The sequence below is a fragment of the Juglans microcarpa x Juglans regia genome, chromosome 4D, assembly GCF_004785595.1.
Source record: "Juglans microcarpa x Juglans regia isolate MS1-56 chromosome 4D, Jm3101_v1.0, whole genome shotgun sequence".
Taxonomy (NCBI): domain Eukaryota; kingdom Viridiplantae; phylum Streptophyta; class Magnoliopsida; order Fagales; family Juglandaceae; genus Juglans; species Juglans microcarpa x Juglans regia.
Genome location: NC_054600.1, coordinates 13,757,719 through 13,782,230, shown reverse-complemented (window position 1 = coordinate 13,782,230; position 24,512 = coordinate 13,757,719). Strand labels below are relative to the sequence as shown.

The window sequence follows — 24,512 nt, the reverse complement described above, 5'->3', positions numbered from 1 at the left end:
TTTGTTTGGAATTGTGCGATTTGGTATTATATTTCAAGCTTGTGTAAACTTTAGATTTATGCACATTTTTATGCTATTTTGGCACTGCTCATGAAAATTATACAAATTTTATAATATTTTGAATGTTTGTGAAATGTTATGTGACCTATTAAATTTTAGAAGTTAAACGTGAGTATTTTATTTATTCTTGAGCCCATAATATGAATATATTTGTAACATGATGTCTTTATGGCATGACATTTTCGTCGTATATTGATACTGCAGCAGGATATCTTTGTAGTATATTTGTGATTTCCTTATTTTTATGTGACATTGAATATGATGTTTGGCTAAACATGTTGTTTGAGTTAAAATTGTATCCTTCACATATTTTTATTGAAAACTTATTCTCTTAATAGTCAAGAATATTGCCAACTCCCACACCCTCATTAACTTGCTACTTATTGAACACATGGCACCTCACCCCTTCATTTCACATATTTTTCATAATAGTGAAAAATTCCTTCTTTTGAGGTGATAACCTTGGAGTTAACAACTCTAAAGTTGACTTGATTTTAGTCGTTGGACGTTTTGGGGCTTGATGGTTTCTTATTGCCATATCTTAATTACTTTTACAACTTTTGTCAAATTATATATATTGTAATTATTTCAAATTTATGATTCTGGCCGAACTTGTGAATGAATTTTTGAGAATTATTGTATTATAATTGTAAATAATTTGGAGATTGCGTATATGATATATATTTGTAAACAGGAGATTTAAAAATATAGGTGAAACTTTGTCCGTTTCAAGTTTTGGATTTGGGGTGTTACAATTTTAGCTTAACCATGATTTGGGACTATTTGCTACTACCAATTCTTGGAAGATATCAAATTCGCATATTCAAGAATGATCAAGCGTGTATTTCCCTACCAATATAATTTTCATCGTACATTTGAGGATAAGAATATCCATAAGCCATTGGCCCATCCTATATTATATCGCCGACAATCAAATTCTGCAATTAATGAATATTTATTCATACTGATGCCTGGCTACGTCAATGATAGGGCCTAACAAAGAAATTTTTGTAAGAGCAGACCTTCATTTCAACTGCAGCCCTACACCAGATAACAAACAGAACTATCATCATTTGAATGATGTATTCCCATAGTGATGTGTAAAAAGTAAAAACATAAGAGGATAAAAAGGTAAAATGCGTTCCTATATTTTTTTTTCCTTTGCTGACGTATGGGAATGAAGGGGCAAGTGTAATCAGTAATACCCCTAATTGAGTTGGAGGGAAAGGGTAGTGAATGAGATCCTGAATTTTCTCTAAGGGAGAAGTTCTTGCTGTTTATGATGATTACAAGGAACTATAACTTCGACTAGTCTTTTCAAAGTACAAACAAATATGTGGCAGTGGCTTGGGTTTTCCTTAGCCATCAAACAATGACCTTAAACACCCCCACCACCACTACAAAAAAGAAAAAGAAAGTAACAGAGACTATGTCACAGCATAGTAAGACGAGAGCGAATTTCAATGGCAATAGAGTTAGTTATAATTTCTCTAAGAGTAATAATATGATGATGCAATTGATGCCAACTAAAGATGTTTATGAGAAATCACATTTATATCCTACCATGCTTCTAATTTGATAGAAAAAGGGGAGATAAAGGAGCACTAACAAGATGTAAACGAGCTTAACAGCAAACAAACGAAACGGTAAAGGATACAAAGGAGGATACAAGTCTAGACAGAATTGCTGCAGCCTGATGACCTTCTACTGCAAATTTACGAGAATAAGCCACGTCAAAAACTAATACCACACTGAAACCAAAATAAAAAACCATGCTTGAATAGAAAGAAGAACAGATAGAGCTACTCACCTCACAAGGTAAAGCTACTCAGAATTATCATGGAACTCAGGACAGAGGGTTCCTGCAGAGTATCCGCTGCGTTGGTCATGGAGTTCCCCCACAAAGATCTTCATACATGTCAGGAGATTCTGAAGGATTGTATCGATCCTCAAAAGGAATTTGCACCAGAAAATCAGAACTTTCGTTTCCTAATGTGTTCCATCGCCGTCTATGCTCAACTTCTGATTTCTGTGCATCCTTCCTTACACTCAAATCATTTACAGATTTTGAAACAGGAGATCTACTATTATGATATTTTGACATGCCAGAATACCGCTGCTTATTCTTGTCATTCCAGGTGCTGGTCACCTTCAGATCATATCGCTCTCGTCGATGACTACTTTGAACATGTGACTGGCCACGACTTTTGTATCTTTCTGGACTTCTTGAAGGATTTTCTCTATCACGTTTGTCCCAAACCAAACTTCTCTGATCTGCATTTTGGGGCATTCATCAAGGCTTCCTCTCGGTATCTCATAACCTTTGGCATCATTGAAACTTTTATATTTCTTACTACTATAATCAGACTGTGGCAGTGTCCTGTTGTTGTATTGGCTACCTCGGGTCGATGCATAATCACTTTTTGCTGGGTTATCAACACTAGAGATGATGTCATGAGCAGAAGGTGATTCAGATGGAAACATTTCTCCATCTTCAGCTCCCTTTGCAAAGCTCCCAATCCCTCCAGCTTTCTTGATTTCCACCATGTATTCCTCTATTATATCCCTTGTGACCTTTTAAAATGTGTAGTAAAAACAAGGCATTAATGAAATGGATGGCAGGGGGGCTCTAGAAAAAACAAAGACGCCAAGATGCCAAAACTAAGCTGATTGTACAGAACATACATAAGAAAACGTCCAACAGAAGTACACGACCCTTTTAGGCAATGAACCATAAATGAAGTGAATTCTAGCAACTGCAACTATCTACAGATGGTCCACTATCTCAAACATTCACATATTCACTAGACTCTAATATTATGGAGGTTAGTGTAACTAAAAACTGACCAGCTTCCACAAAAGCTCTTCCTATAAAATCTGATCTACAAAAAGAAAAAAGAAAGTTTTTTCAAGCACAACCTTTTTTTTTTTATTATTGTAAGTATTTTTTTAAGCACAACCTTTCACAATATATTCTTCTACGCAAACAACAGGGGAACTCCATAATCATTTTGGGAAAAATATGCACAATGGGTCAAAACTCAAGTCACTACAGAGCAGTGCATAAGAAAGATGATAAGCAGGAGTAAATGTTTATAGCTTTTATGTATAACATAAAGCTACAGTACTATTTGTTTTTTATAAGAAGATATTTTGTTAATATTTTTTTTACAAGTATATTTTATTAACTTTGAAATAGACATAAAGCTATAGTACTTTTAAAAACAGAAGATATGTAAGCTCGTCATTAGGGGGAACCATTATGGGAAATGCAATGATATTGAGCCTTAAGGATAAAATCACCAAATTAATTACATGTCATTCATGATCAAAACTACAAGACCTTCTTTTGTTATTATAAGTAAAAAAGAAAATACAAAAAGCTTGGGGCAATGGGCGGGCAACCCACCTGTTATCCTACCAGCTGGGCAGGTGGGGCAGACAAGCCAGGATGGCGGGTGGGTATCCACCTGCCCAGTTATACTAATCTGACTGCCCCCCCCGCCCCCCAACTTGGGCAACGGGCAGGATGGGCAGAAGGGTGATTTTTATATGTATGGCTAATTTTGAGGCATGGATTGATATTAGTCAATAGTTGGGTTTTTTCAACCCTAAAAAGCGTTGAGTAGAAGTTAAAAGTCGGAACCTATGAGACAAAATTCTGACAGATTAGGATACCCTGAATTCCGGGCCTGGGGTAGGGCCCATAATGCACCAGATATACCTCAAGTTGGGTATCCATAATTTTTTCAAGTTGGCTATCCATTGATTAAAACAGTTTGAAATTCCATGCCAAGACGTTAAAAAACCAGAGTCACAGATGTCACTGCAATTTCCAGTTTCAAATCCAGTGAGTGTCTTGGTGGGTTGGGACCTCTACATGGCACCAAATGAGATGAGACCAGCGGCAATTGAAAGCTAACGAACATATTTAAAAATCTCGAACCATTTATGGGTAAGTGATCCTTTAGGGTTTTGCACAAGAACATTTTATGACAGAAGATTATGGTTTATGTATTATAGTGTAGTTACTGAAGGATGAATGGAAGCTCTCAGTAAAATGATTGTAGGCCTTGTGGAGGATGGTTTTCTCTACGGCTTATCAGTGGGGAATGGAAATTATGGCTCTATCGTTATTTCTCACTTGTTGTTTGCGGATGATACTCTTATTTTGTGGACCTAATACCAGGCATATCCAATCTTTGAGGGCTCTACTTCTCTGTTTCGAAGCTGTTTCAGGTTTGAGAGTTAACCTCTCAAAGTCTAAAATGGTACCGGTGGGGATTGTTCCCGATGTGGCAACTCTAGTCTCTCTCTTGGGATGTAAGATATCTTCTCTACCCCTGAAGTATCTTGGCTTACCCTTGGGCGCTTCCTTTAAATCAAAGCAGATTTGGAATGTAGTGATTGAGAAGGTGGAGAGCAGACTAGCATCTTGGAAGAGGTTGTATTTGTCTAAAAGTGGTAGGCTCACCTTGATTAAAAGTACTCAATCCAACTTACCCACTTATTATTTGTCCTTGCTCCCGTTACATGCAAAGGTTGCAAACTGTCTAGAGAAGCTAAAACGCGATTTTTTGTAGAGTGGTTTGGGAGACGAGTTCAAATTTCATCTAGTTAATTGGTCAATGATTTGTACTCCAATTTTCAAGGGTGGATTGGGAATTCGTAACTTGATGAAGTTCAACCAAGCTCTATTGGGTAAATGGTTGTGGGGCTATCAACATGAAAAGGGGGGCCCTATAGAAATCTGTTATAGATGTGAAGGTTAGGGAGGCATGGGTGGTTGGTGTTCAAATGAAGTACATGGTCATATAGGGTGGGTCTGTGGAAATACATTCGGAAGGGTTGGGAGATCTTCCGGAAACATACACATATTGTAGCAGGTGATGGCTCTCATGTCAGATTTTGGTATGACAACTGGTGTGGTGAACGCAGCCTCAAAGATACTTTTCCTGCCATATTTGAGCTTGCACAAGTGAAGGATGCAACGATAGTGGACTCTTGGTTTTTTCTAGTGGCTCCCCTCAATGGAATGTTGATTTCATTAGGGCAGCCCAGGACTGGGAGTTGGAGATAATCATAGAGTTCTATGCGACACTGTATTCTTTAGTAGGACCGAGGGTACCATGCATAGGATGATTTGGAGTCCATCCAAGAAAGGTAAATTCACTGTCAGATCATTTCACAAGGTTTTAACAAGCCCAAGCATACACACATTTTCATGGAAGAGCATTTGGCAAACAAAAGCTCCTTCAAAAGCCTTTTTTTTTTTTTTTTGTTTGGACAGCAGCATTAGGCAAAATTCTCACCGCATATAACTTAAGAAAACGTCGGATAATGGTGTTGAATTGGTGTTGCATGTGTAAGAAAGATGGGGACGATAGATCATTTGTTTCTACATTGCAAGGTGCCGAGAAACATGTGGGATTACTTCTTCATAGGACTCAGTTTATCATGGGTCATGCCTTTTAGTTTGGTGGATTTTCTAGCTAGCTGGAGGGGCCTCCATGGTAATTCACAAGTCGCAGCAATTTGGAAAATGATCCCTATCTGCATGTGTTGGTGTATATGGCGGGAACGAAATGATAGAAGCTTTGAAAACCGTGATAAGACAATGGAGGAGCTGAAAGTTTTATTCTTTAAAACATTGTTCTCATGGGTGGGGGCCATTTTTTGTAATGGACTAAATGTCCATGACTTATTACTATCAGTTGTAAACTCTAGTTAGGTATTTCTCATGTATACTCCCTGTATACTTGGGCTTTGCCTACTCTTATGAATAAAATACTTTGATTACCAATTAATAAAGAAAATTAAAGGATGAATGCTAAGGCGTTTTCATCATGAATCATGAATCAAGTTTCCAAAAAAAGATAAAAGGTACCAAGGGATTAAGATTCGAAAGAAGCAAGATTTTTTTTTTTTCTGTGGAAGCAAGAAATATAAAAAGGAAACCAAAAGGTTTTCTAAAAAAGCAATGTTCTCAAAGAATGATATCAATGAACTTTCTCTTGAAAGTTGAGTAGTTATTTTCCCAAGTCTTCAAAGAGTGCAAGTTACAAGCTTTTCCATGAAAGATGAAAATTTTAAAGTTCTCAAAGGTTATGGGAATTGTACCCCATCATGAATGTTCAACATAAGGTAAAGGTAAAGATCATAATGTACATCTTTCCAAAGAATGAAAGAAATGCTTGGCCATCGTGTGAATGCAAGAAATGAATGAAGGAATGATCACTCAGAATCTTGGATCCACAGCCATGGAATGCATCAATGGAGTGCAACCACATTAGTATTCATCATCACAAGGGATGATCTCTACACCAAGTGCACCCAGAGTTAATTGGGTAGATCAATCCCAGTAGTGATCACACCTCATGGGACTTTTCTTGTGGCCAACAAGACTGAGTCCAAGCACAACTCAGGTCACACCGGTGTCAAGTGTGTAGGAGAAGTCATTGAGCCCAAAGCATTATGAAAAAGTCTAAAAAGAATTATGAGCTTTGTGTAACGACTTATTTCAGTAGAGGCTGGGTTGGTTTAGGTTATGCAGGAAGAATAGTTTATCTCTTTGCCAATTGGAGGCAACTATATGGCTACCCACAAACTGCAGCAGTTTGGAAAGTGATCCCTATTTGCCTAGTGTGGTGCATTTAGAGGGAAAGGAATGATAGAAGCTTTGAGGATGGCCAACAGACAATGGAAGGTTAAAACTTTCGTTTTCAATACACTCTACTTCTAGGCAGCCCCTGTGTATTTTAGCAGGTTGAGTTTCAATGATTTTCTTGTATCTTTCTGTATTTCTATTTAATTATTCCTCCTGTAGAAATCCTGTGTACTTGGGCTACATCTTTTTTGTTTTTCTAAAAAACTTTTCAATTAAGTTAAAAAAAAATAGACAGCGATCACCAAAGTAATGCTTACACATGGCCTACGCAATGAATGACCTGCAGAGATCGAAGTTCCCATCACATAATAGATTCCTAAAATTCTTAAAATATATGTGGCTAATTTAACAATATATTCAATTAATTATTACTTTTAGGCATTAGGAATTCCATTGTTATTATCGAGGTCATCCTTCTACAACACACTCATCCCCCAAAGTTGGTGTGCCATTGCATTCGAGGACTATTTGGAGAAATTAGTAAGATGAAATTAGGGAAGATTAGTTTTTATAGAAGTATGAAATTTACAAACGATCAAGAAAGGAGAAAGAGGTATAATTGTAGTACAATAGAAAAGAGACAGGAAATCCTGGAAGTATTAAAGCTAAAGAGAGATGGGCTACCGGCCCAGTAACACACCCCATCACACAAATTGGGTAAATCATCAGTTTTTAAACAAGGAACATGGCCCCTAGGAATTGTTTGCACCCACAAGTTTGAACCTTAGACTTGGAGGAGCATACCCAAAGACCAATGCTCTTGCATAAATTAACGCTAAATAATTTATGAAAGAAGCAAATCGTAGTCTTGGAGTGGTGTTATATGATTAAGCAAAGCAAGGGAAAGAGTTTTTCATTTCTTGCTTCGTTGTGAGGTGGTTAGGGAGTTATGATTTCCAGTACCTTTTCGATTGTGTGGGTAATGCCCCAACTGGTGGAGTTGTTGGCTTTTTGGCAGAGGTCACTGCAGAGTCATAAAAATATAGAAGTTTGGAGGATTTGTTTGAGTTGTGCTTAATGTAGTGTATTCAACAGGAATGCAATGCCCACACATTCAAAGACCATGAGAAGACTGACAGTTAAAACCCTTTCTTGTCACTGTCTTCTTATGGTCTAACAACACCCAGTTATCTATATCAAAGGAGCTCACACACAACACAAAATTGGAAAATGTAATTGAAATGCTGACTCTTTTTTATAAGTAAGAATGTAATTGAAAGACTGCAACTTAACAAAACCATATCATATATTCTATTTAACTCAGCTGAGCAAATTCTTATACAGAACGGATCCATTTTAACTAATGGAGAACCACCACATTACTCTTTTATGCCATAGATCTTATCTAACATCTACTCTTCGTTGTCTCCTTTTCAACATATCCTTTTCTAGTATTTCTGCCCATTTCTACCCATGTTACCCGCACCTCTATTCACTTAATCCACAACTTATGATACAGAAAATAATACTAACATTTAAGCTACACAATCTAAGCTTTAATGATACCAATTCAAAATGCATCATAATAACATCTTGTTGATATCATTACTATGTAGATCTCATATATCACTGAAATTAGCACATGGTAGAAAGTTATTGACAACAAATGCACAATTAATAATTTAACTTGGTTTCCTTCCAAAAACTTTTTCACCTGACTGATGATGCCTTTGAAAGTTTGCAGTTGTGTAAAACAACAACCAAGCATAAAGTTGTTCTTACCTGTAGTGTTGTTCTCTTCCCCTTTTTTCCACGATATGACATTCTTCGGCGTTTGTAGTCCCTTTCTTCAGCCAATAACTCCTCTCTAGTTTTAGTCTTGTTTGCTTCCTGGCATAAACAGAAAATTTTGGAGTTATGACAATAAGAGTTAAGTTACTTCCGAGAGAGAGAGTGAGAGAGAGAAAACATTCTCTTGCCAAAGCAGAACTTTTAGGCTGTTCTGAGCTTTAAATAGACACGTGACTATGTCACATGATGACTTGCATCATAACCATTGATGCAAGCATCTTACCCACAATGGCAAAAAATTGGCCGAATTATAGAACATAATAAATGCAAACTAAGACATTTAAGACCTGGATAAAGGATAATGCAAATCAGAATACAATATAGAAAACAAAAATCTATATACTATTTAATTTGCAAAGCATGGAGCTTTACTCCTATAAACTCACATCATCAACTATCCAAATATACTACTATTAAATGACAATTAATGCTACAAGGACACATCTCTGATACTCCGGACTGAGTATAGGATGGTTGTGATTGTAATCACACATTGCTTGGGAGGGAAACTAAAATAAAACTTTTTTTATAGGTAAGTTTATAATTATTCTAAAGGGCTCCAATTGTGACATTGACTAGTTTTTTGCAGATATATGCTCAGATGTGGTTTGGGCTGGAGTATTTTTGAGCATGTGAGTGAATACAAAGAGAATGAAGTTATAACTTCAATTGTCTGTATGCCCTTTAATTCATGACTACCTAAATTATGTAGCTTACAATCGATCTAACACTGCTTCAAAGCATAACAAAAGTGCCCTTAATGCTTGAATATGGACACAATCTACCTCACAAAAAAAGAAGAGTATCATCTGCAAAAAAGAGATGTGAAATTATGAGGGAACCATTGATGTCATTTCCCACCAAAAATCCTAATAAAAAATCTCCCCCAACAGCAGCCTTCACCAAACGACCAAGTGCCTCCATAACAATAACGAAGAGGAAAGGAGACAACGTATCCCCTTGCCTCAATCCACGGGAACTGTTAAAAATTCCAGCGGGGGTGCCATTAACTAGCACCGAGAAGCAGGCGGTAGTAACACAATGCCGAATCCATGAAATCCACCTATCGCCAAAACCACACCTCCTAAGCAAATAAAAAAGAAATTCTCAGTTCATATGATCATATGCCTTTTCCATGTCAAGCTTGTACTGAATACCTGGAACTCCCTCCCTCAACCTACTATCTAAGCACTCATTAGCAATGAGAACCGAATCAAGAATTTGCCTCCACTGAACAAACACATTTTGAGACTTAGAAATAATTTGTTCCATGACGAGGCTTAACCGAGTAGCGAAAACCTTCAAAATAATCTTGTATACCCCACTCACAAGACTTAAAGACGGAACTCCTTAACTTCCATAGCCCTATGTTTCTTCGGTATGAGAGCAATGAACGTCGCATTGAGGCATTTTTCAAACTTTTTAAAGGAGTGGAATTCAAGAAAAACCCGCATGACATCACATTTCACAATGTCCCAAAAGCTTGGAAAAATCTCATCAAAAAACCATCGGGACCTGGTGCTGTGTCTTTAGCCATACCACCAATCACCTTATGAATCTCATCTTCTTCAAAGAGTCTTTCCAACCAGCTCGCACTCTTTTTTTTTTTTAGTAAGTAAAAATATTATATATATATATATATATATATATATATATCAATAGGAGGAACCAGGTACACTAGATGTATACAAGAAAATCCCTAACCCATGCTAGAGAGCTCCTATTGCCCCAAAAGCCCGCGAAAAACTACCCAACATACATCAAGCCCGACCAAAAATAACACACCCTTCTCCAAACCCAACCCCCTGTTTCCCATAGCCCAACATAAATCACAGCTCCCAAAATACCCTCTATGCGAAAGACTTCCCAACAGACATCAACCTCTATGCCCTCGACTTGAGCTACCACCCTTAGCGTCATAGTTGATTGCACTAAAAAGACGCTTCAACTCCCTGCTTTTCTTAAAGCTTGATTTGATATCACGCTAGTGGCTTGCCTCAACCACAGTGATTAGAGCTTTAAACTGGTCTTCACATCCTCCATGTGAGATTCCCACAATATGCTAAATCTCATTAACCTTTTGCAAAACCCAATCCGAAGATGATTCATCTATATTGTTTAATGGAGGAAGAGATACCAAGGGGAAAACGTCTTCCCCCGATGTAGCGCCCAACGTAGATCCAAACGGTACCAACGATAAACCCTTGTTCAAATCTTGTGCCTCCTCAATAACACCAATGGTACTCTCCATTGGAGATTCTGGGTTGGCAGCAAGTCCCTACACCTCTGGCGACCTTGTGTGTGCAACTTCGACAGACCACGTCGGCGTTACACCATGATCAAGGGACGGAACCAGAGCCAAGGGACACATTGTTGTTATCTGTGTCTTCCCACTGTGCTCAAAGCCTTCCACAGACTCTACTCCTGTTGTGGACTTCTCAGATACCCTACATGTCGCCTTCTCCACCATTATGACCGCGGACAAGTCAGAAACCTCCTCCAAGTGTTCTATAGAAGCTTGCGTGCATTTCTGCGTAGGAAGTGTTGTCACCGACGAAGGAATACCTGTGTAGGGGTTGTGATCGACGACGAAGGTTACTGGCCCCGAGATAAGGGTCTTATCTGGCACAGGACTTCCGTTGGACCGTGAAACAGGCCCAGAAGTGGAGCCCTTCTTAAACACTGGCCCAAGGAGCTTTGGCCTCCATTTCGGGCTTAAGCGGCCCAACCCAAGTTTGGCCTTCCCTTTGTCTGGCCTCAAACTATTACACTCAGCAGCCTTCCTTTTTCCTATTTTTAGAGGCCTTATACGTTGGCCCAACCCCAGGCCCAAACCTTTGATTATCTTAAAAATCCAAGACTTTATCTCCTTTCTAAACAATTTCAAATCCTCCTTCACGCCTGTTACCTCCTTTTTCAAGCTATGCAGATATCCCTGCAACTCGTTTTCTCCTGGACAACTATCCATTTCAAGTAATTGGATAGCTGAAAGTACCCCTGCCATGCCTCCCTTTTTGTGTTTTTGATAAACCGGCTGACTCGGAACTGCGTGCCCTATTGCCCTCTTCCCTGCACCACCCACTGCCACCGCCACCTCTGCATACGACTTGGACTGACTCTCCTTCCCCTTCTCTACCTCTCTGTTTATATGTGGTGCATGGATTGGAGCCTTCTTAGCCAAACTCTGTTTTAACTCCATAGAAAAGCTCTTCCAACCCTTACCTTCCCCTCCTTCCGGGAACGCTAAGAGACCACTACCCCCCTACCAGCACCATAGTCAATTACTTCCAAATTCTCAAATCCTATCTTGTATTTTTGAAAACTCAAATTCTCTCCGTACAACTTTTCCCTCCCAAAAAACCCTAGCCTCCATCCCCGTCGCCTTCAACCTTCCGTCGCCGTCCCCTTCAACATTCTGTCGCCGTCCCACTAACAGTAACGCCGTCAGCCCTTCTAACCCTAGCCCCCATCCCCGTGACTTTGCCTCCACCTCTCTCTCGCACAGACAGTAACACCGATACACACCCATTTCCTCTAGCCCGACGAGTGTCTTTGCACAGCCGGCACAGACAAGATCGCCGGCCCCCAGTGACTTCGCCGAGGGTCGTCTGGCGTTGGCAGGCCACCGGCGACACCTTTTTTTGCTAGATCTGTGTTCCGGCATTGTATTTCCGTCATTCCCTCAAGCGGTTGATCGGTGTTTCCGGCACATCCACCTACACAGACAAGTCCGGCGACTCCTGCAAGGGACTTCCGATGCCGGTTACATCTCCAGCGACTTGAGTTCTTGAGTAGTCTAGTTTTTTTTTTCGCCGCACTGATCTGTTTTTTCTAGGTCTCACTCCAACGATGGGAAGTTTGATCTAGTGAAAGGTGTTTATACAGCTTTGGGAGGGTGTTTATACGATGGGGACTCTTAAACACCTTTTAATAGAATCAAAGGTGTTTATATTGTCTATGGAGGGTGGAAATTATTGTCGTATCACAGAAAGGGGCGGGAAGGTAACCAAGGAGATGGTGTTCAGTCATGCCAGTGCTTGTTGGTTGGCCAGTACAGTGGAAGAATGTGTTTTATCGGAGGGAAGGAAATACTTCTTCAAGACATATACTGCAGATCAATAAACTCAAACATCAAACCATCAAGATTCCAATTAGCCAGTTCCGTGAAGAGGTTCTCATAATAATGCACAATATAGTTCTTGATCTCAGAGGGGGAACAGAGCACTTGATTACCTAAGTGAAGTGACTCAATAGCATTACTGTGCTGATGTGAATTAGCCACTTTGTGGAAAAAATTCGTGCATTTATCGTCTTCTTTTAACCAAAGGGCCCTAGATTTTTGTCACCACGAAGTCTCCTCCATCAACAACACCCTCTCTAGTTCAGTCACAACCGAGCTCTTCCTCAGCAATACCTCCTCTGAAGTATCTCCCATCACCTCCCTACCCTCTAAAACCTGCAACTCCTCCATAAATGAAGTCTTTTGATTGTCAACATTTTCAAAAACTTCCATGCTCCACTTCTTTAAATCTAGGGCTGAAGAATTTTCGATCTGGACTGGAAAAATCAACTAGACCGGACCGGACAGAAAATGTGTGTGGTCGGTTTCGGTCCACCATTTGTGGGAACGGGTTTTGGTCCGGTCTCGGGGTCTGCGATTTTTGGACCAGACCAGATCGAAACCAACCAAATTAGTATATATTTTTAAAATATTTTTTTATATATATAAAATATTATTTTATATAATAGTTGTATAAATTAATTATGTAATTTTTATCTAATATATTATCATTGACTATATAAAATATTAAATAATATATACTATCAATTAATAATGTATCATAAATCATATAATAATATATGTAGATACATAATACTATCATACATACTCTACTATTTACACTTAATTAAAGTAATTAGGTAATTTTTTTTTAAATACCTAGATTATAAGCAAGCATGAATAATATATGTGATATTAATGATTTATATAGCCATTACAACAGTAATGGTCAGTCTTCAACCGAATGTGATAGCTCCTCACGCCTAACCGGCTCAACATCTTCCTTAGAGACACATGCAAAGAGTTCAAATTGCGGCTACGACGGTATCATCAAAACCGTGCATCGAGGAATATCATGCAATGTAAGTCTGAGCTTGAGCGTTACTTTATGGAAGATGTGAGGCACCTAATAAAACATTCTAGATATTAACTTAGTGGAAGGTGAATTCTAGCAAATTCACAATCATTTCCCAAATAGCCAAGAATGTACTAGCCATTCCTATCACTATGGTAGCCTCTGACTCGGCGTTTAGCACCATAAGTCATGTCTTGGATGCTTATCAGAGTTCATTGTCTCCAACCACCGTCAAGACCCTCCTTTGCACACAGAACTGGTTAAGTTCAATGCCCATTGAAGTAGATACCATTGATGCCGAGAGCTATAGGCTTAAATCGGGTAACTTTATTATTTTAAATTATTATTTACATCATTTTAATGTTTTCATTATTTAATTTATAATTTATATGATTTTGCAGACCTAGCTGTGAATCACAGACCAATTGTGGATGATTGAGAAGAATGCACCGTGAAATGGAGAACCCCCTAACCCCTTTATTGGTCAGAAACTCACTACCATGATTACCATCATGCAAAACTCGTTAGAGTTTGAGGTGGAGGTGAGTTCATAATGTGTTATATTTTATGTCATGTATCACTTGGCTGATTATTTTAGAAGTCTATAGTTAAATGACTAAAGAAAAGATAGTGCATATGATCAGTAAAACTGCATGCAGGAAATCACTGTCGAGTATCGAATCGATGAGTCCTCATCTCAAATGCATGGATTGTCAAGACTGATGTGGGGGACTGTGGCTATTTGAATCAAATCTATGACATTATTTATATTTTCGTGTTGTAAATTTAAATTTATTGCGAATTTGTAGTTTTAAGTTTAAATTTATCGTTTGCACACATTAAATCACATATTTTTGTATTGTACATGATTTAGTCATTGTATTTAAATTTTAGCTTTTTAACTTATTTTTTACAATATTTTAGATTTATTTTTTTTTTTTTACATTATTTTGTCTTCTTTTTTAATATTTTTAAACAGGGATGGGCCTGGGCCTTGGATATTGGGCAGTGAGCCCAAACCCAATCTGAGCAAAGCAAGCCCACATGCACTCCGATCGTAGTCAGACTCTGATCGGAGGAGTCGGAGATGATTTTTACCTCCGACCTCAGTAGGAGTCGGAGGTTGAAGGTGGGTATTCTGACTCTGTCCGAGTCGGAGCCCACCCCTAGTCAACTCCTTGATGGATTTTTAACAGCAAGGTAATCCAAGTTAGATGACATCCTAAAATGGATGTTATGATGGGTCAATTCAGGAAAGTTGGTCATTTTCTATCAAAATAGCTGCAAGTGGCCAAGGTTTATGTGCTTTAACATGATTTCAAGTCTACAACTGTGTTGCGGCTGCTTCAGTTAAAATAGGGCTGTTCACATTTCTAACAGCAATTCCTTTGGAGTATAACCTACTGTACAAATTCATACTTGTTTTTTACAAGTACCATCCATGTTCATACTGAACCCGAAGAAGGGGAAAAACAAGCAAACAAAAAACCATTCTTAAAAAATGTGGAATGATTTAACACTGTTTGGCAGGAGAAGGGATAGGATAAAGGCATGGAAATATAGAGAAGATGGGGAATGGGTGCTATTATTCCTTTATTCCTTTGATGTGTATGGAGGAAGGCAAGATATAAACAAAGAAAAGAAGGGATATGTATTTCACTTGTTTGGTTCAACATGGGGAAGAGATTAGAAAAGCAGCCACCAAAAAATATTTTTATCCACTTATTATTTTTTTGATAAGTGAAAAAATAATGAGCCCCATGGAAAGATGTTCCCTCTGTCTTAAGGAAACATCCTCTTCCATCCACTACTTTCCTTCCAATCTTTCCCATCCCTTTCCTCTCAGCCAGCACTAGGTAGAGTTCCCACATATAAGAAACGCCACAAAAGTTCTCAAAAGCCCAAAGATCAGGAGAAACCAATCACACTTGAATTGATTTCTGAAGACTTAATTGTCATAATCAACATAAGTAGTTTTTCGAAAACAAAAGATTTCCAGTGCCAAACCACTTTTTGCAAACCAAACAATATACAGTTAGCACATAAGTTCCTGCTACCATATAAAAAGGCTATGATATTGTTAACCTGATTAGAAAACCGTTGCTGATGAAGTCCATCATGCTCAACTATGGACCTGTAATTAGGACGTCTTATCCGCTCCTCATCAGCTCTTTGTGATAAATAATCATGCTCAGCAAATCTACAAGTAGAAAGACATTCACTTCAGCATTCATTATTATGAAAACTGAAAACTGGTATATCTATCAAGATTGTTACTGTACTATAGAAGAGGATCTTAAAACCATAAGTCAAACAGGAACATATCAATATAATGACACATTGTCCAACATTACATCGATGATCAAAAATCATGGCAGGACCATAATAAATAGGTAAAAAATGAACAGGTATATCAGATGGATAAACCTGGATACAATATATATCTGCTATCTCCATGTAATTAGATATAAAATGAACTAAAACGTGACATTTGGAAGCCAATTTACACAACCAAAACCACATAAAGTATATGACCCGATCAATGCCATCCATCAAAGAGACTGTTAGATATTGGTTTGATCACATTTTAGGCACCATCTTAAAATATTGATTCAAGTTGATGCAAGAATGTAACATTTAGTAGACATTCAAATTAATAAATACCATACGGCCCAAATCATTCTCATATTCCAATCAATCTAAATAGGGGCTGTAAATGAACCAAGCTCGTCAGGAATAGCTTGAACTCGGCTTGAGCATGGTTCATGTGACAAATTAGTTGAACTTGAACAAGAATTTTGGCTCAAACATTAAATGAGTCAAACTTGCATAAGCTCGGTTCAACTCAATTAAACTCGTAAACAAAAAACAAATCTGCTTGACTCAACTTGTTTAAAGCTCGTAAGAGGGTTCACAATGGTTTAGCCATTTTGCATATAAATGCAAAATGGTTAACATGTCAAAATACGCTCTTCAATGGGTTATGTGAAGTTAATGCAAGCCATTTGAGCTACAATACTTCCCTACATTTGGGTTGCAATATTCATAAATCTAAAAAAAATTATTATTTCTTTCTTTTTCCCTCTCTTTTTTTATATTTCTCACATTCACACTTCCATTTATAAAACATAATAAAAGCTATAATATTATGAGAATATTGTATGTTAATAAAGAAAAGATTGCTCACAACAAAAACTTTACAAAAGATGAAAATGGTATAAGTTCACCAAAAAAAAAAAAAAAAAACAAAATATTGGGAAAAAAATTACGATCAAATTGTGTTTTGACCATGAAAAAATGAATTTAGTTTTGTCACCTATGTCCTCAACATTTTGGTAAGAAATGGTCGGTATGAACTCCATAATGAGTCTTCAAGCAGGTAATTGATTCAAGGTTCGAAGTAGGTCCGCTGGTTTTTGTTTATGACAATCGGTCTATGTTTTCGTTTATTGTTGTTCATGTTAACTGCAATTTTTGAGTAATGCTTAATCTGAGCTTTTTTTTCTTCTTTGTGTTTGTAAACTAAATCTCACTTGAGCTAGAGTTTGAACTTGGCTAATACTACTTGAACTAAGCTTGAACAACCTTTTGGAGCTCAACTCGCACTCAATGAGCTAGAGCCTAGATATATTTCTGTCAAGTCCAGCTCGAACAGCCGATACTTGGCACAGCTCAGCTCAATACAACCCTAATCCTACACAATATTTTACCACCTAATACCAAAACATGACAATTCTACAAAAAAGTAGAACTCAATGAAGCAGCAAGAAGGTAGTAAATACAAAAAAAATGATATAAAAATGTTGGTAAAATTGTTAAATGAACCACAATACTTCTGTTAATTTAATCATGCAAGCATCCTTTGTTGATGTATACATTTTCAAAATGTATGTCCACCACCCTACCTTCTTGTAGGAAGCAATGACGAGACAATAAAGATATGTTAATGTCAAAATGTTGTAAAATTGTTAAATAGCCTTCAGTACCTCTCTTAATTTAATCATGCAAGCATCCTTTATTGATGCATACATTTTTGAATTTATGTCCTACACCGAATAGTTAACCCCTAGGGGTTGGCTCAAGTGGTAAAGGGATTGGTCATTGGGTGCAAAAAATTTCTAGGGGTCATTGGCTGGAAAGCTTCCCTTGAATTATTCGAGATGCACTTGCGGGAAACTCCTTACCGAGAGCCTATACACCCAGGGATTAGTCAGGACTTAGTTCTTGGACACTCGGTGCCAATAAGAAAAAAAAAATTATGTCCTACACCCATCCTACCGTAAATTGTGCCAATAAAAAATTGTTAGAACATAAAAAATTTTAAATTATTACACTTCACTTGAATTATCCCACTACATTAGCCTGGTTTGGTTACACAAATGAAACTATCTTATCTCATATAATTATTATAACTTTTCCAAACTCTCACACAAAATAGAATAAACAATTCAACTTTTTCGAATTCTAAAACAAAAATTATAGTAAAAAATTATATTCTAACAATATTTTATTCAACTTTTACTTTTATCTCATCTCATCTATGTAACCAAATGAGGCCTAAATTATCTCTCTCTTTTTTTTATGACACCCCTACCTTCAATTATCTCTCTTATTTTGAATTATCCCCCTACTTTTTATTAGCTTTCAATAAAGTTCTCGGATGCCAAAAAGGGCTAGTGCCTAGTGGTATTTTTTGTTCTTAAATCGAAATAAAGAACAATACAGGTATAAAAAAGAATAGTAGCATACTGTCGATACTTACGAAAGTGGTCGAGAAGGCCGTAAACCCTTGATCTTCTCTTCAAGCAAAGCCCGTTCATGCAGTGCAGCTATTGCAGCCGCGACCTGTGACTCGGAAATGACCTTTCCAGTAACGGTGCAGTTCAGTTTATTGTTCGTGGTTGTTTCAAGTAATTGGGCATCGCTAATACCGCAGCCATTACCAATCAAATTCTGAGAAGGAGAAACATCTTCTTCTAGAGTGGCAGACTCGCTCACCTTTTGCTCAAAGGGGAACGCCAACAAGCCAAGTGCAGCAGCATCTAATATACACTGCTTAAGCATGTTAATAGCAAATAGCTTCGCATTCATTTCCCCATACAGAATAGAAAGCTGAGATGCGAACCACATCAATGCTTGAACCAAAACGGGACACTTTAAACTCATATTCCTCCCCTTATACATCTGATCCCGATCCCGATCCCGATCCAAGCTTCGAGCTTCCTTCACAATTGCCTTAAGGCACAGCCTGAACAGCGAAAAGATATGGTCCCTCAGAGCGACATCAAGCACAACACCACCATGAAGCGGCGAACTGGCAATTACCCAATTCATCAATCCATACTCTCTAAGCACCCTCGTACCCCGAGAAAGCGCACGAAGAACGCCATAGGAGTAGGCACTAGGATAATCACTCCAAGCCTCGGTTTCACCTCTAATTGCCACTAACTCCGACGGAGTAATCTCCAAAAAGCACTCTTTCCGAAGCCCTTCAACCTCTTTTCCGCCACAATGAACAACATCCGCGAACTCGACGGATAAAAAGGTCGGAATCGTGAACGTCCTCTTCGCAGAATCTAGACTCGACAAGCAAACAACACCCGGGCAGTCTCGGTACAAAAATATTGAATGAAAATTGGAGTCGAAAGGGGAATCGGATGAGTACTGGTGGAGACGATTTTGGCGGGGGAGATTGGGATAATGGCAGCGGAGAGAGTGGAGAAAGAGGGAGTGAGGGGGCATGAGATGGTGGTGATTGAAGGGGCATGGGACGTGATTGGGGCTTCGGTGTGGTTTCGGAGGGACGAGAATGGAGAGGGAATGGAGAGTTTGGTGGGAGAGGCAGATGAGGCTTTTGAGGGAGGAGAGTGTGGTGTGGAGGTCAGCAGGCTTTGATGGAGGATTCTGAGGCTGAGAGTGACACAAGTCTCGGCTAGGGTTTTGAGGAAAAGAAACGGAACACGCGGAAGAAGGGTCCATCAGTTCGCTTTCAGTTTAGAACAGAGGGAGAGTGGGAGGGAGAGAGGGAGAAGGTAGGCCATGAAGGAAGCATGAAGCTTGCGAACCGAACCCTCACTCGAGAAGGGGAATTCAGTTCGCCCTTTTCCTTGGGAATGAAGTGGATTTAGTTGCTTGTACTGGGGAGCGAACAATAACATGGACTTGGAGCGTTCAAAGTTTTAGGGCTTTTTGGAAATAAATTTCTTTTTCAAAATTCACATCTCATTTTCAAATATTATTCAAATAAAAATATTTTTTAACTAATCATTATAATTTTTTTAAACTACTTATTATAAATTTTTTAAATTTTTATATAAAAAAATAAAAAATAATTTAATTTTTTCAAATCTCAAAACAAAAATAATATTAAAAGATATATTCTGATAATATCTTAACTTTATAATATTTTTTTAGCTTTTTCTCAATTTTTTCTCAAAATTTTAAAAAAACTCAAATTATCGCACTACTATTCACTAACTATCTTATTATTATTCATGAAATTTTCATATCATTTCACTCCTCAAACTTGTCCCAAAATCTTCATATTTAAAAACTTTGGTTTGGATTATTATTTTATTTTTTAGTTTTCAAAAATTTAACTTTTCATCGAATTTAAAAAATAAAAAAACACAAAAAAACTCGGCATCAATTATCGACAGAATTAAACTTGAGTGCCCATGTATAAATAGAACAAGCGTATATTAAGCCACCTATATTGTTTTGCGACAATGATGGAGAAACGCTTCTAACCGGTGCCTCCTATAAGTGTAAAATAACGGAGACCAATGGAGTAGTGCTACGTATGGGATACATGTTATGGGTAGTGGGGTGCGCTGCAGAGGAACTTCAAAGATTAAGGGGTGTGAGTTCGAGACCCAACCCCCTCCCTCCCCACCCCCACCTCTCTCTCTCTCACCAAATTGGCGAACCCTAACCACTCTCTCATTCCCTTCTTCACGAACCCCCCCTCTCGAATTGAACCCTAGCCCAGCTCCCCTTTACAAATCCCCCTCTCTCTCCTTCCCTCTCCTTCACGATCAATCCAAACCTATGCTTCCCTTTTGCAAGCACGTTTGCCATACAAATTCTATGAGCCATCAACAATTGACCTTAGACATATATCCAATGGCAAGAGTACAACTCGTAGATAATTAGCCAAGTGTATAATTTACCTGTTAAAACAACATCCTAAAGAATAAATTTGAAGAGTAAAAATCGGGAATGGTTTATTTGATCTCGCAGAAACTCTAAAAGTAAAGAAGAGGTGGCATTTAGCAAAACTTCACCGTTCCTTTACGCTCCAAATTATCAAACCAAGCTCTGCACATTGTTGCACAATAACAAGTATGGGGCAATTCCAAGCTTTAGGAGAGGACTACGATGACGGTATTGATGATGGTGTGCCTGTGGTCACCAATGAAATTGTTGATTTTGTGTGCGAGATTTCGGCTTGCCTCGAGCTCTAGAACGATTTTCCTTTACCACTCGACAATGGTAGCATTTATTTTACTTTATTTTTTATTTTAAAATAAAAATAATTTTAACTTTTACTTTTTAAATCAGTTTGATTGGATTTATTGTTGTAACTGTTAATACTTTCACTGCATTTTTCTGAACTCGATCATTATTGTGGTATTTCTTTGGTTACTGAGTAAAAAATCACAGCAGCATCGTCGGCTTGCTTACACTGCTTTTTTTATTTCATTCATTGCTGGGAGCTTGAATTTTTTACAGTTTTAAATAATCTAATGCATTGTTTACTGTTGTAATTCCACTTTTCGTTCGCTTTGTCCTTTCTTGTAGTTGTAGATTCTCAGCAACCAAACAAAGATAAAATCTCCATAATTTTGTGAGTATCTATTTGAAACTAGCTGGTTGAAGTTCTTTCATTTCCAATTTTCTTTTTAGAAATTAATACGGACTAGGATAAGATTGAAAAGGGTGGCCTGGTCGACTTTGAGTCCTTGATGAACTCGACGTGGGGAGGGGGGCTTTTCGGGGAGAGAGAGAGAGAGAGAGGGGGGTGGTGTTCTCGACAGTGTGGATTACCTTGCAGTGCGGCACACCAAATTTGAAGATATAACCCTTACGTGACTTTCATCTATTGGTGTCTGTTGTTCTACAGTTATAGGATACTCCGGTGAGAAGTTATTCTCTAATGTTATTTATTTGGCTTTCAATTCTATCTTTCATGCTAAGGATTAAGCACGTAAAAATAAACCATCACTTTTTGTGTGAACATGTCGCTCGGGAAGCTCTTCGCCTTGGTTATGTTTCAAGGAAACAAATAATTTTTTAAAAGCACATATTTTTTTAAAAGTATAATTTTACATATAGACATGTCCTTTTGTTAAAAAAATATTTATTTGTCACACATTTAAAGGATACATATTTAAAGAATAATTATATCCTTTAAAAAATATATATTCAAATAATTTTAAACTCTACATATACAATTGTATTAATTTTAATACAAAACATATTCTAAAAAAGCTTCTTTATTTAAACCTTCCTCCGATATAAAACATCAGTTATACTCCAACCCGTAACATTATGCATGTAATCCAACTAGAATTTATCAAGAAGTAAATTTGTACTTTCTTAGAGTCGAAGGAGGAAAAGTCAAGTACTGTATTTGGACTAAAAGAAAATAACAATGCTACTTATAGTTTTCAAATAGAGATTGTATTGCAAGTTTAGTTAATTCTATCTTTAAATTTTTTTAAAAATTATAATAATATCTTTATCAAAATGATATTTTTTTTTCATTTAATGAAAGGTTTGCACATGCAATTCCTAAATGAAAACTATAAATAAAATTTTTCATTTAAAAAACTGAAGAGTTTTAGATAAAATTTAAGGAAAATCAGTTAATAATGAACTAATAAAGGAGTTTGGAATAAAGATATACTTTAAAAATTAAATAGTTTATTTAACTTTGGATACTGTGCAGCGAGTTTCAATTAATGATAATTCTAAATTGAAATAAATTTTTAATGATCGATTTTTAAATTTTAAAAAAAGTCTAACTCGTTCAATAAATAATAAATGAGATTTAATTTAGTTATTGAGTCTAATTAAAACTCTTAATTAATTTCAATGATTTATATTTCGTGAACTTATCCAATATAACTTATTAAATATAATTTAGGGCCTAATATAAATTTCCAATATTCTAAAATTAAAATTATTGGGCGGATCATAACATGTCTTTTCCTATGTTTTCACAAACTTCCTTGGCCACCGCAGTTTCCAGTTGAACCACATATTTTTCTTTTGAGTAATGCTACGTATAGTCTTCATTTTGGAGATTACAATGCAAGCCTAAGTAATTTTATTTTTAAAATATTTTAAAATTACAAAAATATATCTCCTAAATGATACTTTTCTTATTTAATAAAGGATCTGCACATACAATCTCTAAGTGGGGACTGCAAATAGAATTTCTTTTTTCAAAATGAAACTACCGTAGCTAAAGAGCATGTCAACGCATTGGTTAAATTGTCAAGTACAAATTTTGGCTAAAAATTCAAATTTTGACTACAGCATTAACTTTTGGATAAGTAAATCTATATTAGATTAGCCATCTTAAAGTTAAAATAATAATATAATATTATATATTTTAATAATATGTTACTAAAAAATTAGAATATTTTGTAAATATACTTTATATATTAATTAATAATTTATTTTTTACTTAAAATTATTGTTTTCCAACTACCTGAGCCATAATATGTCCCTCTACTACCTTAGCCAATTTGTTCATAATCTGTTGGGAGTTTTTTTATAACGACGTTGGCTGGATGTAAGTTGGTTGCAAATTTGACCAAAACGACGTGATTGCAAATAGACCATACAAAACATAAAGAATCGACCAAAGAAAGAAGAGAGGATGTGAAAACAAAGAGAAAAAAATAGGAATGAAATGCGGGAGTTGAAAGAAAGAATGAGACATAGAAGAAGGTAGAGAAAATAGGAAAAAAAAATATTTTGATTGGTGAATAATAACTCACCAAACTTAACTTTTCTTTTTCCATTTACCATAACTGACAGTTTGAGTTGAAGTGGTTTGGTTAATCTAATGCAACTAATTTTGAGTTAACTTAATCAACATTTAGACTTGGTTAGCATTTAAGGAGTCCAACATCAATGCTCTCGGGCCTTCAACCAAATGTTTCAAAAAGGATCATAGACTTGTGTCACGATAATACCCTTACTTTTTGTGTTTAAATATCCTTCTTGTCCTTAAATCATAAATCATATTTTTGACTTATCTTTTATAGATTTAATGAAGAATGTCGACAAATGAGAATGCGAGCCCACAAAAGAAAATCAACCGTGCACAAAAATATCGGATTAGTGCAACAAAGTAAGTAGTTTAATAAAAAATTAAGATTAGTACACATTAGCTAGTTATATATATTTAGGGGTGTACATCGGTCCGGTCAATTAGTTATTTTGTTTTTATTTTGTTTCATCTTTGTTTTTGCAAATAAATTAATAAAAAAATTATTAAAATTAATAAAATTAAAAAATAAGTGAATTATTAATGTGAATTATGAAACTAACTCATTTAAAAAATATTCAACTATAATTATATTTATGATGTTGATAAACTTATAGTTACTACTTATTAACTTAGACTTTACTTTTTAGTATGCAAATTATTAATAATGTCCTACTTTTTATATATAGTTAATGAATATCAAATAATTTCATTGTAAATATGTTATTCATACTTGCTTGCACCTTAGATATTTAAAAAAAATTACATAAATACTTTAATTAAGTGTAAATGGTAGAGTATGTATGAATGTATCTACATATAATGGCATTATGATATGTTATTAATTGATAGC

General features: G+C 36.6%; 1 protein-coding gene across 1 annotated transcript; it reads right to left on the bottom strand.

Annotated features, from left to right (window-relative positions):
- Nucleotides 1-882: 882 nt before the first annotated feature.
- On the bottom strand, nucleotides 883-19,791 carry LOC121259067 (U11/U12 small nuclear ribonucleoprotein 48 kDa protein). Its single transcript, XM_041160554.1, is given in 6 exon segments — nucleotides 883-1,767; nucleotides 1,871-2,216; nucleotides 2,219-2,634; nucleotides 8,450-8,557; nucleotides 15,739-15,853; nucleotides 18,416-19,791. Coding segments are annotated over 5 exon segments (2,127 nt in total). The 5' UTR covers nucleotides 19,633-19,791; the 3' UTR covers nucleotides 883-1,767; nucleotides 1,871-1,945.
- Nucleotides 19,792-24,512: the final 4,721 nt, after the last annotated feature.